We start from the raw sequence: 13,902 nt of genomic DNA, 5'->3' as shown, positions 1-13,902 counted from the left end.
CTGTTTGCCCATCCATTAGCCTTCTTCTTTGCTGTATCCAGACATCACTGGATATTTAGTCTTGCTGCTTACATAAAAGCACAATCATGGCTGCCAATACAATACAACATCATTTTCAATGTAGATCAAATTACTTCTGATTCTTGATATTCTACTGTACTTCTACATCACTTTCAATAAAACATCTGCAAAATAAAAAAATTGATACAAATATATACACACTTGAAGAACATGTTTGATGACAACCTGCTAACACACTGCGGCAACAACATTGCATCTCAGGAAGTTTCATCAAAAGGGAATTAATTTTTCAAAAGCACACAAGCGTTCTATTGTTGGATTACACTTGTGTTGCAGGGGATTACAAGAAACAAAGTTCAAAAAAGGACGACAAAGCAGACATGGGAGATAATAAGACAGAGGCCTTTATTGTTTTACTATGTTTACAGTACAACGCCACATCCCTTAAACACCCCCCACCCCACCCACCCCACACAAAGACCAGCCAACCACAAACGGCTTGTACACAACCATGCTCACACTTGCTCTCTTGCACACGCACGCACACACACACACACACACACACACACACCTTCCACTGGAAACAATGCAGGCTAAAGAAGTGATAAATCAAGGTTGTCCGTTTTACCTCCCATTTGAGCAGCCAAAACTGATCCCTCGCCGTCTCTCCCTCAGTCAGTCAAACGCAGGCAGACAAAGGAAACTATAGTCTGCATCATCTTTTGGGAATCAATGAAAAGCTGCTGTTCTCTCACATGGTGTGCGCACGCACGCACGCACGCACGCACGCACGCACGCACGCACGCACGCACACACTCACTCTCGCAGGCACTTGCACACACGCAAAAGTCACACAGGGCAATGAGGAAGGACACGCACACTCAATCAAATGTCTTCATATCGACAACATCCTCAGTGTCCTTTAAATGTACTCAAATGTTATTCATGAAGTTATGATATAGGCAGAGGGAGGGGAGAAATTAGTGTATGTTGGTGGAGGAACTCAAGTACTGAGAATGATGCTGCTTCTCCCGGGATCCCCTCATCTAGACGAAAATATGGCAGAAAAAACCTTCAGTTTCCCTCGTGTGGTCAGGAGGGAAACGTAGCCTGACTCGTGTTCCTCAGTCAGCTCCCTCCCTGTGGTGATGCATTACCTCTTTGCGCGGACAAAGTACAAGGCATTGGTTTTGGGGTAATACTTGACGTTCTGCTTCTTGTCCATCAGGCCCCCGAAAATGATGAGCTCCCCCCGGCCCTGAACCACCGTGTGGAGGCTGGTCTCAGGGGGCCCGGTGACGGCGGCGGGCGTCCCGTTCCCGTACACCCTCCATGACACCAGGCCGGCTGGTTTGGCGCGGGCCACGTCCAGCACGTACATCTGCATGGGCTTGCAGTTGAGAGACTGGTACAGGGGCTTCCCCACGTTGAGGCTCTGGGGGGGGTGGTGGCCCAGACGCCGGGCGATGGGGGGGATGGAGTGTCCGTCTGCAGGGGTGGCGGAGGCCTGAGGCGGGCTGGAGGACGAGGAGGGGGACGTCCCCGCCGAGGCCCCTCCACCCCCCGTGGCCCCGCCACTCCCTCCCTCCGAGGCGCCCCCCTGCGGGGAGGACGAGGAAGACGGCAGGGCCGAGGAGGAGAGGTTCTTCACTGCCTCCAGGCTTCTCCTCAGCGCTGCGGGAGACACGGCCCCCGGGGGTGTGTGTGGGGAGACCAGCGGAGGCGTGTGCAGCCCGTTGGTGCTGGGCACCTCGGGGGACTCCCACCCGTAGTCCGAGGGCAGCTGGGGGTGGGGGCGGGGCGGGGGCGAGGCGGCCTGGGAGGGGCTGGTCTGCGGCGAGGGGGAGGAGCCACTGAGCAGCGGAGGGAGAGAGGGGAGCGGAGGGCTGTCCTGGCCCCGGGAGGGAGAGGGCTGCTGGGGGGACGAGGGGCTCCCCTCCCCCCCCCTGGCCCCGCCCCGGGCTGAGGGCCGTGGTCGGAGGGTGCCCCAGCGGCCGTTCACACAGGGAGCCTCCTCCACGGCCCCCAGGACCACGCCCGCCGCCCCGCTGCGTACAGGGGACTGGGAGCGCAGGGAGGGGGGCTCGGGGCCCAGGGGGGCGGGGGTGGCACTTATGGGGGAGGGGCGGGAGTTAAGGCTGGGGCTGAGGGGGGCGCGGCCTGATGGAGCCTGGGAGAAGACCACCACACACTGGCCGACCTGGAGAAAACACACAGACCAGAGGACAGGGGTGAAGGTCGTGGAGGAACATTCTGTTTAGGGCTCACATCTGTAGAGACAAACTGAACTGTGCTGTATTGTTCTGCTGGCATGGTTGATTACCTACGCTAGGTTCTGGGAATGTTCTGGAGAGGACTGTGTGTAAAGATAATTGGTTGCTGATATCGCCATCACAACAGGCACCAAGTGAAACTCAATTATCACATGACCTACACAGTCGACAACATGGGCACAGTGAACATCATGTCTTCATCGTACGGGTGGAATGACTGAATGATTTAGAGACACGTCATTCCCCGGGTCAATTACCCATTTAGTTAAACACAGACAACTGTTCACATGCCACATGGTTTGAGATTAGTCTTAGTGCACAAGATAAATCGTCAGACGTTGACTGAGCCAATGCTGTTTTCTACATCAACATAATAAACAATATCAACGTTTTAAACAAGTCTATTTGGGAGTGAAAGATTTGGAAATTCAACATCAACTAGGTACAGACGTATCACCTTGGAATTTCCTCAAACAGATCAGTTTCTTTGATCTGTAATCTGTATATATATATATATATGTCATACGTGTGTATTTGTTAATTGTTCGCACCCTGGAAGATAAGCCCTTATAGGGCTAAAGGGTATCGCAATAAACAGAATAAACAGACCTACACCACTGTCCATATCACTGTCCGTAATATCGAACACTACCAAGTACAAGTTGGGCTGGTCTAGTCAGTGTTACGAACATTGTTCTCCACCCTGGTCCTCAGGGACCTCTGTCCTGCATGTTCTAGATGTTTCCCTCTTCCAACAATGGATTCAAATGAACGTGTCGTTATTTAGCTCAGCAGAAGCCAGGTGACGACCCGTTCATTCACAACCTGATTCGATCAGGGAAACATCTAGAACATGTGGGACAGGGGGGTCCCTGAGCCCCAGGGTGGAGCCCCAGGGTGGAGCCCCAGGGCGGGGCAGGGGTCGTACCCTGCAGGCGGGGTGGCACCAGAGTTCAGGAGCTCCATGCTCATCGTTCTCCACGCGCAGCTGCTGCCAGGTCCAGGGAGAAGCCCCCATGTGGAGCAGCCAGGCGTCCTTCAGAAGCTGAGAGCACACATGGCCGGGAACACCAAAACAAGGACAGTAGATGAGTTAACAGGTGTTTATTATGTATCTGTTAACAAGAACAAGGAACAAGCTTGTCGTGGGATTAACTGCATTAAAACAGGAATTCGCTCACCGCATTGGGGCCACCACAGCCTCCAAGGATTAGCAGAGTCTCATTGTCAATTACAATCTGGGGAAAACGATAGGAAAAACATTTAAAATATATGTATATTTTGATTAAAGCTACCATGAAGTGCAGTCTATAACACACAGGATCCACACAAGGCTGTCTACCAAACAGTTCCGTCTAGACGAGGAAGTGGTGCCGGGTGGGAGGACGGAGCGCCGTGATTACCTGGGACTGGCCTCCGCGTGGGTGTGGAGACGGCCCTGAGATGGTGGGTTTGGACCAGGACCACTGCTCCAGATCCAGAATCCACACCTCGCTGCTCCTGATCAGGGACCAGTACAGAGCAGGGCCACACAGTGAGCCAACACACAAAAAAACTCACACATTCACAAACTGTTAGCGGAGACGACAAGTGGTGACATACATTTGGCGTGCCCCGAGAGATCCTCCGAACACCACCATGGTGCTTCCTATGACGGAGGAGGAGTGGCCGGCCATGGGGGGGGGCCCGTGGGTAGTGACGATACAGTTCCACCTGCGAGGAGAACAAGGAAAAAAGGGAGTCGGCGGTGGTTTTGGAGTCTAACAAGACAAACCTTGACCAGGGCTAAGGCTCAGAATTAATCGTGTGTGTAGCAAAGACCTCACCAGTTTTTGGAGGGGGAGTATGTGTGGATCTCATCAAAGAACCTCTCTGGCTGGTGGAGGGGATAGGGGCTAGGCCGGGTCCAACCACCGAACAGCACAAGCAGGTCATTGTACATCACCAGGGTGGCCCCAGCCTTGGGGGATGGGTAGGAGCCTGTGTACATGTCACATACGTGTGAGGACATACACTCAAGAACAAGGGTCGAAGAACACACCAACATGAATTTATGATGAAATCACGAAATGTGTCCTCACTGAACCGGCTGTTGATGATAATTGTAAACTGTGGTTGACGCAGATGATAATACACAGCACGTTACCTGAGGCATGAGTCCAGACAGATGATAATACACAGCACGTTACCTGAGGCATGAGTCCAGACAGATGATAATACACAGCACGTTACCTGAGGCAAGAGGCCGGATCCACTCCTTGCTGTTGAGGTCAAGTCTCCAGAGATCGTTGAAGGCAGCATTGCAACTACTCTGAGTGCAACCTCCAAAGACATACATGGACTGGTTTGAGTCATAGTAGCAAGCACCTGCAACATGGAAACAGCTCTTATCTACTGCAATAGAAGCAGTCCCCATCAGAAGTGCTGGGCTGGGCCAGTCAGAAATACGTTATTATACTGACTGTGTGAGAAGCGTTGAGTTATGGGGGTTCCTGGATACGGGTAAGTGCGACTCTCCCACTGAATATTTCCATCCTGGACTGCCTTCAGGAAACCATGATAACACTGATGCGCAACACCTGAGGAGGGTTAGAGGTCAAAGACCAATCAGTGAATTTATCTAGTTTTTCAAATCTTAAAAGAAACAAACAGGTAATCTTTTTTTTTTTATGCTCGATGTTCCTGCGTGTGTCTGGAGTGTTACCTTTGATGAGGCGATACCACTGTTTACACACAAGTGCCGCAGTCTTGTGTTCCTGGTAAGGTGAGAGGAAGGACAAAATATACTCTAGGACTTCTTCTGGCAACTCCACCATGGTCCTTTCCCCATTTATCCATCTCCTCTCCTTGTCCTGTGCTCTTCTGCTACTGGAGTCCAGTTTCTCCGTCACTTCCTGCGCCATCCCAACAAGTCTGGCTCCCGCATCGTCCTCTTCAGTATCCATGGCAACAAAATATCCATCCTCACTGTCCGAGGACTGGGACATTATCTTCAAAGGGAAGGAAAGTCAGCTTAAAAAACGTCAACATGTGCCACTTGCTCTGTGATGACAGTTTATTTGGGGAGAAGCTAGGCTAATGATTACAAAAACTAAATATTCAGAGTAATGTAGCCTAGCTAGTCTGCTGGCTAGCATTGTCATTGCTTACCTGCAGTCTAAACAGTGGAGCTAACCTCGCCAAATATATCACGCAACCCGTTGTAGACTAGTTGGTGGTAGCTATCCTTGTACTGTCAATATAACGTGACTGTGTTCTACTGAGACATAGCAAATAATTTCCCGACTATTGTCAGTACACGGGCTCACATCTTGACATGGTGAATAGAACTATAATTTAACTGGTAGATATCCAAGTGATCGATGTTCGTTAGCTAACTATAAACGGCAAACTTTTTAAGAAGTAGATGTTTATGCTAACATTGGGCTAAATGTCCTGCTAGTAGTACTGTAGTAGTAGCATCTTGCTAGCGTGTGCGTTTGACCCGCCCTTCCGAATTCAAAGGATCTTTTAGACTGACCTTGCTTTATATACGGAATTAATAAATCACTAACTAGTTTTACAAAGTTATTTTATGTTTACTTGGTAATTGTGACTACGGTCGGTTGGCAATTTTAGTAGGTAACTTGTCTGCTAGTGAACACGTAGCTACCAAGCTAGCAGTTCGTTTGGGTAGCCTACGGAATGGGTTGGCGACTAGCGGCAGTTCAGTGCTTGGCTTTGCACTAGCTTGCATGCTAACTAGTAGAAGGTAGCTAGACTAGATCTGTCAGCCGTTCCGAAGCAATATTATCACAATGCAATGTAATTTGTGTATTGGTAATAGTAACTAATAGTCACCGTTTTTCAGCAAGTATCCTTTTTGTGGGATTTTATCTTCTGTCTTTACTCGCCTTCTTCCCTTTATCAGCTACGGCAGTAAAACGCCATACTCCAAACATTCGCCATCTTCGACGATGCATAGCAGCATCCGCAAGATAAGGGAGCGCGCACGCAAATCGTCATGGGGGCAGATGGCAAAGATCGCTTTGGTGATATTTGGCGAAGAGCAGACGGCTTTCTCCGTAATAAAACTACTTTACTGACAGTTACAGTATATCGCCAAGTAGCCAAATTACAAGTTCCTTCATGGCTACCTAACTAGCACTTTTCTAAATAAATAGTTTTGGTAACGTGGATTTTTTTTCTCGGTTGGATTTCACATCTTGTGGCCTACCACGTCCATTTATTGAAGCCACATGTCCCCCAATCACCCAGAATAGACACTAAAGGCACCGATGAGAGTAGGCCTACTATAACATAAGCTACATTCATCATATGTCCCATGTTTTAGGTAATTTGTCTATGATAAACAGTTCTTCGGACAAGCTATAACACAATAAGGTTATGCTATGTCCCCATGCATAAAGTGTAATTTAGGCTAAATGGCACACAGTTAATTAACCCATAGGCTTATTATATTTGCCGACTCTACAAACGAACCCGTTGTATTGGATTTGTAACTCCAAAAACAAGTCCCGTGACTAACAAGAAAGCCTAGCATGTTCTGTGTTTTGGTTCCTTTTCTATGATAAACACTCAGTGGGTTTTGATTGCGTGAGTCGGTGGTGCTGAGTCCGAGTCCAATGATGGGCGGGTTGGACGTGTCAGAACGGCCTTTTTAAGATAGGCCTACTCTGACAAATCAGAGGGGACGTATAAAGGTAGGCTATATTCATGACCCCCCCCCCCCCTCTCTCTCTCTCTCCCCTCCGTCTACTTTTCAACAGAAAACATTTTCTAAAAATATGTAGGCTAGGTGTGGGTTAAGACTGAAATTGGGATATGTAGTTATTCTTCTCTCTCTCTCTCTCTCTCTCTCTCTCTCTCTCTCTCTCTCTCTCTCTCTCTCTCTCTCTCTCTCTCTCTCTCTCTCTCTCTCTCTCTCTCTCTCTCTCTCTCTCTCTCTCTCTCTCTCTCTCTCTCTCTCTCTCTCTCTGTGTATTAACTAAAGGAACTGTAGCTTTGCACTGCAGATTTGAAATGACCTCCAGAAGGCGTCATTGTTAGAGCTATAATTTTACACTTGTCTGGGACTTTTACAAATAGCCTACCTGTGATTGTGCTGTGCAAGTGGAATTTGGGTATATATATATTTTTTTTTAATCATTTAATATCTCGACTGTTCTCAGACCAGTTTTAAAGAAATAGGCTACGCGAAATATATGTTTTAATTAAATATGCATTCTATATGTTGTTGTCATAAAGGGTTAAGTCTAAAAGATACAACGCGCCAAAAACGCTTTGAATTTCAATGATTTAATTATAAAAGAAAAATAAACTGCGAAAGAACCAATTCAGCCTCGTATTAAGGTCAAGCAGCATAGTGTTGCCTCATCATCCACACACCACGACCGCCAGCGGTGTTGGACTACCAGGCGCCTAGCCAGTCAGCCAGCTAGCTGCAAGTCAACAGTAGGCTACGGTGTTTCTTCTATGTTTGTTAACTGAGAAGAACGTCTGTCCGGATCTAGATTCGACTATAGCCTGGCGATTATGGAAGACGACGATGTTGCTGACAGCTGGGAGGAAGCTGCAGACAGTGGGGTGAGTCAAAAGTATTTTTAAGGCTGGAGTTAAGACATCGTAAAAATGTAGAGCTACAGTAGCAAACGTGCTAAGCTAGGTAGAAATGGCTGTCCCATACCACTGGCGGCTATAAACGGGAATATAATGCATTTAGCTAGCGTTGCTAGCTCAGCAAATGTACGACAATCTAATAACCTAAACGAATTAATACTATCACACTATATTCCACAATGTTTATGCTCCATGGACTGCTTTAATCACAACCATTTAGCTAAGGTCAGGTGCTATCCATATGACTATCCATCGATCGGCTCAGTCTGACAACATTCTAGCTACAGTATCCTAGCAAGCTAACGTTCCTACTACCAGCTCTACTGTTTAGCCAGGCCGCAGCAGTAGGACATCGTTGATAAGTTAAATAGATAGTTCGTCAGGCCAAATGCAATACACATGGGTGGTGGTAGGATGGTTAGGGAAAGGACGTTTTTATCAGAATAATTAAATAGAAATAGCCTGAACAGTTTGCTGGTGGTATGGGTAGCTAACGTAAAGCAGTTAAACCCTCATGATTGGGACAGTGTTTGATAATATAGCACTAGCTAGGACTGTAGGCTACACCCGTAACTGTTGTAACTGGCATCTTCATGAATCCTGAATCTATACTTATAAACTTATACTTGGTGTCTGTAAGGCTATCGGTAGCGGTAGTTCATAAGTGTCTTCTTTTGTTTGTTTATTTTGTAAGCTAATGTTTCAACGTCATCCTTGCAGGAAATAGAAAGAAGACTTGAGGCAAAGCTGAAAATAAGCCAGAACGCCAAGTGAGTAGTTATGTGGTTTATAGTATAAGTGCAACTGTGTAGATAGATTTATTCATCCCCTTGAGTAAATGGCGTTGTTACATCAGTGTATCAAAAGCAGTACACTAACGGTATGTTGTCTACATAAACACACAAGTTATACACATGTATGGTATGACAGGTAACATACCATAACTAAATTGAACCATGGATCTGGTACAGATAGGTACAGTATGCATAATTCAAATTAGTGCAATGTACCTAAGTACAACATTTGTCAGTATTAACAGTATGCACAATATGTACACTACAAAATAAGTTGAGTGAACGGAACGGTACTCTACCAGTATTTCTAGTGAGCCGGCTCACTGTATGCATTATGATTTACAATACTCATGTTTCACAATGACCACGCTCTCTCCACGCTAGGAAACCAGCCTGCAGCTCCCCCTTGCGGACTGCCATTGTGATTCAGGATGATTCTCTGCCGGCGGCGCCCCCACCTCAGATACGCATTTTGAAGCGCCCAACGAGTAATGGTTCAGCAGGTTCGTCCACTTCCTCCACCCGTCCCTCACAGCACATGAAGTCCTTGGCCCAGAGAGAAGCAGAATATGCAGAGGCTCGCCTGAGAATCCTAGGAAGTTCCAGCTCTGAAGAAACACAACAGGACAAAACCAACATTGACAGGTTAGACAGAAATGTATCTTCACTCTCCCTGCCCTATGTGTCACTCTTAAGTTTTCTGTCACATAAATACCCCAAATAACTTAGTAACGCTCTGCACTTTTTGCTGTTTTTCCACTTCTGGTTAGATGCTAAACTGCATTTCGTTGCCTCAGTACTGTACTCTGTACTGTGCAATGACAATAAAGTTGAATCTAATCTAATCTAATATAACACAGCCCATAAAATGCCCAACTACAAAAATATAGAAAAGCAGTTTTTTTTTATGTTTATCAACTGTTTTATGTAGCGTCTAACATTTTCTACATATTAAAAGCATTTGGCACAAATAAATTAAATTACAAGCAAAATAAACATCTCAGTTTGTCAATTTAGAGGGTGATTACAATCTGAATGACAGCAACAGGCTGTTCAGTCTAAATCTTCAGCAAAAACAACCATGGTTTATATTTTTTATGCACTTAGAGAGCAGACTATAAACTTCATATAACACAATAAAAGCAGATAAATGTTGGTAATTATTATGTGCATTGTAACGTATATAGTTGATTGCTAATAGCGCTCATAGTAATAAATATTGTCTGTTATTGCTGGCCAGTACATTGATGAATCCATAGTTAGTTGTTGCCTGGCATTAATCAAGCAATTCATTCTCACTCTTCAGCAGACCTGTTCGTGTGAATGCACCGCCACCATCAGAAGCAGTTCGTCCCAACAGTCATGTGATCCGACAGCCAATTGGTCCAGATGATACCATAGGCTTCCGACACTGCAGATAGGTGTCAGCAGGGAGAACAGTACTAGTTGTCTCTCCCAGGGGGGGCATGGACTGCAAATCCTAAAGGGGGGAGGGGGGGAGGTAGCATAGTGCATGTTGGGGGGGAGGATTAGACAGTTGTGAGACAACACAGACATGGAGTATGTATTTCTCACTAAATTAGATAAAGTATTCCTCCCTCCTCTTGACTTTCAGCATGCCCTTTGCCTTTCACCTCTGTCTACAGCCTACAGTTGCAGGAGTAGAGCACAGGGCCAGATATACTCTGGGCTTCACACTGTGACCTGGGAATTGCCTCAGGATCCCACACTGTGATACCTCCTCCTGTGCTGCCCCTTGACCCTGTCAACCAGCCCTCTGTGGCTGGGGGACCAGGGCCCTGAGATGGCCACCTCCAGGGCAACGAGAACTATCAGGTCCACAGGACTCGGAACCAAGAAGCGAGTGGATGGGATCTCCCCAACTGGTGCTTCGAAGGGCCATGGATTGAGGAGCAGGGCGAGTAGGAGTCTGCTTGTTCAAGCAATAATTTTTTATAAACTGGTTAAGTCAGTTTTCTCTGAGATGAGGCTGACTAACTACCTGAGCTATACCTGTCACGTCTAAATTTAGTTTCAGTTTCGGTCTTTGTTTTATGCTGTTTATATATATTTTAGGCAGTACTTGCGTCTACTTATACTTACATTGGAGTGGAATATGTCAAGCTATTTTACATTGTTTTTGTAGTTGGGTTTCTTGATTGATCTGGTTTTAGATTTTGTCATGTAAAAGTACACACAAGTGTTTCGAATGTTCTAGTGTCTATAACATAGTAATTGAAAGTACGGTAGGATATCGAAAAGCAGTCGTTACGAGTCGGTAAATAGGCTGAACAGTCCTGTAAAAATGTTGCTTAGCACACGATGGAATAAGGTTACAAGACTGAACAACAAGGGAACTTTTAAAGGGGCAATTTAGGGGCAAGTAATGGGTCCTTTCGGGTATTTGTGTTATGGTTTGGAGCAACTATAGATTAAACCTCTTGACTTAATCTCGTGTTGCCAAATGTTTCAAAACCAAGACATGCAGGAAGAAAGCAACAGAAGGCTGTTGTGCCAAAGTCAAATTAACCCATTAACTGTCCAGAGAGAAAACAGTTATTAATCCAATTTACTGGATCGAAAGTCTGGTATGTGAATTGACATGAAAGTCAACATGTGCTGTTGAGTCTCAAATGCCTTACATTCTCTATGGTTTCCCCTGTGGGGTCCCCTGTGGGGTCGCCTGTGGGGTCCCACAGTTATCCAAGCAACTCGGATTAGTGCTCTTGGATGCTGTGATTTTTATTTTCATTCCCTACAGCGACATCATTTACCTCCTGTAATTTGGCCACCCTTTACCTCAGGAAACGTGGTGTCAAGTGTGTTCCTTTCAGTGCACGCTACAAGAAGGTGTAAACACAGGACCTGTTCATATGTAAAGCAAAGATGTAACCAGGTGGGAAACATGTACTGTACCAGCACCTCTTCTGGGTCTGACCAAGTTGCCATTGTAAAGCATATGACACTGTCAACTAGAACGGTCTTTCAGGTTTTACTCATTGTACCCAATACTTGTAGTGAGCGCAGCACGCCTAGGTGTTTCACAATAGAGAAGGGTGACACATTCTGTCAATGGCTTCTAATGGGTGGTTTGATCCTGTTTGGGTGCTCAAAACTCCCATGTGCATCACTCTAGCTTTGCTCAAACAGATAGAGGTTGACAAGAAATAATCGTTTATCAACAAAATACATTTTTATTGAGATAAAAATAATCTTAAATAATCATAGGGAGTGATATAAAAATGCTTATTTGTTTTGTGCAGAAACATTTTTATTTTTTCTATTTTTTGAAAATGAATTTGTTTAGACTTAATTTTGCAGCTCTCCAACATGTCTATCTGCTGGCACATTTTGGACAGCTATTACTAATACTAAATGCTAATAAACTACAAGCTTTCATGAAAGCTTCTGCAGCCTCTCTTTGGTTTTGAAAGATATGAGTTATTCACTGTAAGTGCTTGAGTTTGAAAGAATTACAGCAGTGTTAAAAGTATCTGTCATATCTGTGTGGGAATAACATTTCATTATTGATATCCACATTAGCATTTTGTCAAGCTTTGTACTATTTTATTCTGAATGTGTAGTTTGTTTTTCTGTATTGTGTTTGTGTTGTGATTATTTTACTTCAAATAAATGTCTAAGAGGGGTAGTTGCTGAACCCTTTTAGGCCAGATAAACATGGACCATTTAAAGTGTCAAGTCAAGCTTCTGTAATCCTTGTATGCAGAAATCATTAGATGCTTTGAGCCTTCAATTGGTGTTAGAGTGTCCTTGGCTATGTGTCCAGGGCAGGGGTCATGTGAAACATCGACGGGCTTCACTTTTGAATTTGCTTTGAGGCTTAAAATGACCACACATGGTCCTATGATGCACAAACACAAGATGATGCCACGTTTCAATCTTGAGATGTGCATGCTTGCCGGTACCGGAGTCCTGGTAAGGAAAACAACATTGTAAAGATAAACGTCTATCTTGATAAATTAGTGTGCCATGACTTAAATGGCATAGAAAAAAATACAAATTCAATAGCAGAGAACCAACGAGTCAAGAGGACAAAACATTTTGAAAAAAATATTGTTCATGGTGCTGCACAACTAATCTACTTAATTTACAAACTGTTGAATATAATGTTCTTAAAAGACTTTACGTTTCAAACGTAACAATCAGAATCAGTTGTCTAAAAAAAGGACAACTGTCAGATCTTTGTTTGTCTGCTAAAATAGTTATAAGTAGTAGAGATAGTGCAGAGTATTTAAACATTTACCTTCCATCGGTCAGGTGCTCTCTTGCCATCCTGCTACAATCTGTGTCGAAGTCGGTCATCTCCGCGTTCTGGAGCTTCAGGCTCCGCCCCGTCATACCTTCTTCACATGGATTCTGATCGATATTTAGGCTATGGGTTAATATTTTACTTTTATTAAAGATGTGGAGAATACAATTAAGCTCGAGTCAATATCGCTAAGGACGAAGGTCACCGGTAACCGTTGTGTTGTGTTTCCTAACAGGGAGTGGCTCAAGTTGTCTGTGGTTTTCAATATTTAAATATATGTAAAGCATAATGTAAAGTGAAGTAACAGCTAGCTGGCGTCAGTTAGGCTACTTATAAAATGCATAGATAATGTTAAACAGTAAAATCTCAATTTAGCTTGCACTTAAGTTATAACATATTTGAGTTTGCTAACATTAGCAATAACGTCAGCTAGTTGGAAGTGTATGCATAGGCTAACCATTACATTAGCAGCACATTTCCCGTATTTAAGAAGGATTAAACATGGACTTACCTGCAAGTGATGCATGGGGGCACCATCGTTACTTTCTTGAGCAATTAAATATATCTCTTGTTCTGTCTGTTTTGTGATATACATGCCTAAAAGGTGCCTAATATTTCTATACTGAAATAATATCAGCATTACAATTATTAAGACTATGATGATTTTTCATTAGGCTATTTTTGGTGCCCCCTCAGCACTTGCCCTACGCACAGCGCGTGATGCGCCTGGTGGGAGCGGCGGCACTGTGTGAAGGCCTGAACTCGTGAAATTGTACTTCAGAATCGGTTTTAATAACAAGGAAATTATTTCTATGTTTGCGCATAAACATAGTATGGTGATAAGTATTAGGACTTTGAAGACATTGTGCCGAAAATTGCGTCTGTTCGGAAGGGGAAACCACAAAAACTTGAAAGAGGTGGCCGT

General features: G+C 44.9%; 2 protein-coding genes across 3 annotated transcripts; one reads left to right on the top strand and one right to left on the bottom strand.

The window, feature by feature from the left end:
* Positions 1-465: 465 nt before the first annotated feature.
* fbxo42 (F-box protein 42) lies at positions 466-6,314 on the bottom strand. The gene is made up of 10 exons (XM_062473064.1): positions 6,135-6,314; positions 4,999-5,284; positions 4,757-4,873; positions 4,527-4,661; positions 4,121-4,274; positions 3,897-4,007; positions 3,698-3,794; positions 3,476-3,532; positions 3,223-3,339; positions 466-2,221 (listed from the first exon to the last, which is right to left on the bottom strand). The coding sequence occupies exons 2-10, from the start codon at positions 5,279-5,281 to the stop codon at positions 1,175-1,177; spliced, it is 2,118 nt and encodes a 705-aa protein (XP_062329048.1). The 5' UTR covers positions 5,282-5,284; positions 6,135-6,314; the 3' UTR covers positions 466-1,174.
* Positions 6,315-7,679: 1,365 nt separating this feature from the next.
* On the top strand, positions 7,680-10,149 carry LOC134029098 (SUZ domain-containing protein 1-like). Of its 2 annotated transcripts, none has more exons than XM_062473093.1 (4): positions 7,680-7,880; positions 8,634-8,683; positions 9,092-9,352; positions 10,017-10,142. In XM_062473093.1, exons 1-4 carry the CDS (start codon positions 7,830-7,832, stop codon positions 10,126-10,128), a joined length of 474 nt encoding a protein of 157 aa, XP_062329077.1. In that variant the 5' UTR covers positions 7,680-7,829; the 3' UTR covers positions 10,129-10,142. The 2 variants fall into 2 exon arrangements, with proteins under 2 accessions (XP_062329077.1, XP_062329070.1); XM_062473086.1 differs by having other exon boundaries at positions 7,685-7,880; positions 10,014-10,149.
* The last annotated feature ends 3,753 nt before the right edge of the window (positions 10,150-13,902 follow it).

Source organism: Osmerus eperlanus, chromosome 1, assembly GCF_963692335.1.
Source record: "Osmerus eperlanus chromosome 1, fOsmEpe2.1, whole genome shotgun sequence".
Taxonomy (NCBI): Eukaryota; Metazoa; Chordata; class Actinopteri; order Osmeriformes; family Osmeridae; genus Osmerus; species Osmerus eperlanus.
This window is presented reverse-complemented; position numbering and strand designations above follow the sequence as displayed.

What these genes read in the sequence shown, in the direction of transcription:
- fbxo42 (XM_062473064.1), bottom strand. Translation starts at nt 5,281, where the DNA reads ATGTCCCAGTCCTCGGACAGTGAGGATGGATATTTTGTTGCCATGGAT. An exon ending in GATCCGGCCTCTTGCCTCAG is followed by an intron (nt 4,275 to 4,526) that starts GTAACGTGCTGT and finishes ACATGTACACAG; the next exon opens with GCTCCTACCCATCCCCCAAG. An exon ending in CACGCGGAGGCCAGTCCCAG is followed by an intron (nt 3,533 to 3,697) that starts GTAATCACGGCG and finishes CGTTTTCCCCAG; the next exon opens with ATTGTAATTGACAATGAGAC.
- LOC134029098 (XM_062473086.1), top strand. Translation starts at nt 7,830, where the DNA reads ATGGAAGACGACGATGTTGCTGACAGCTGGGAGGAAGCTGCAGACAGT. An exon ending in AAAATAAGCCAGAACGCCAA is followed by an intron (nt 8,684 to 9,091) that starts GTGAGTAGTTAT and finishes TCTCCACGCTAG; the next exon opens with GAAACCAGCCTGCAGCTCCC. An exon ending in GACAAAACCAACATTGACAG is followed by an intron (nt 9,353 to 10,013) that starts GTTAGACAGAAA and finishes CTCACTCTTCAG; the next exon opens with CAGACCTGTTCGTGTGAATG.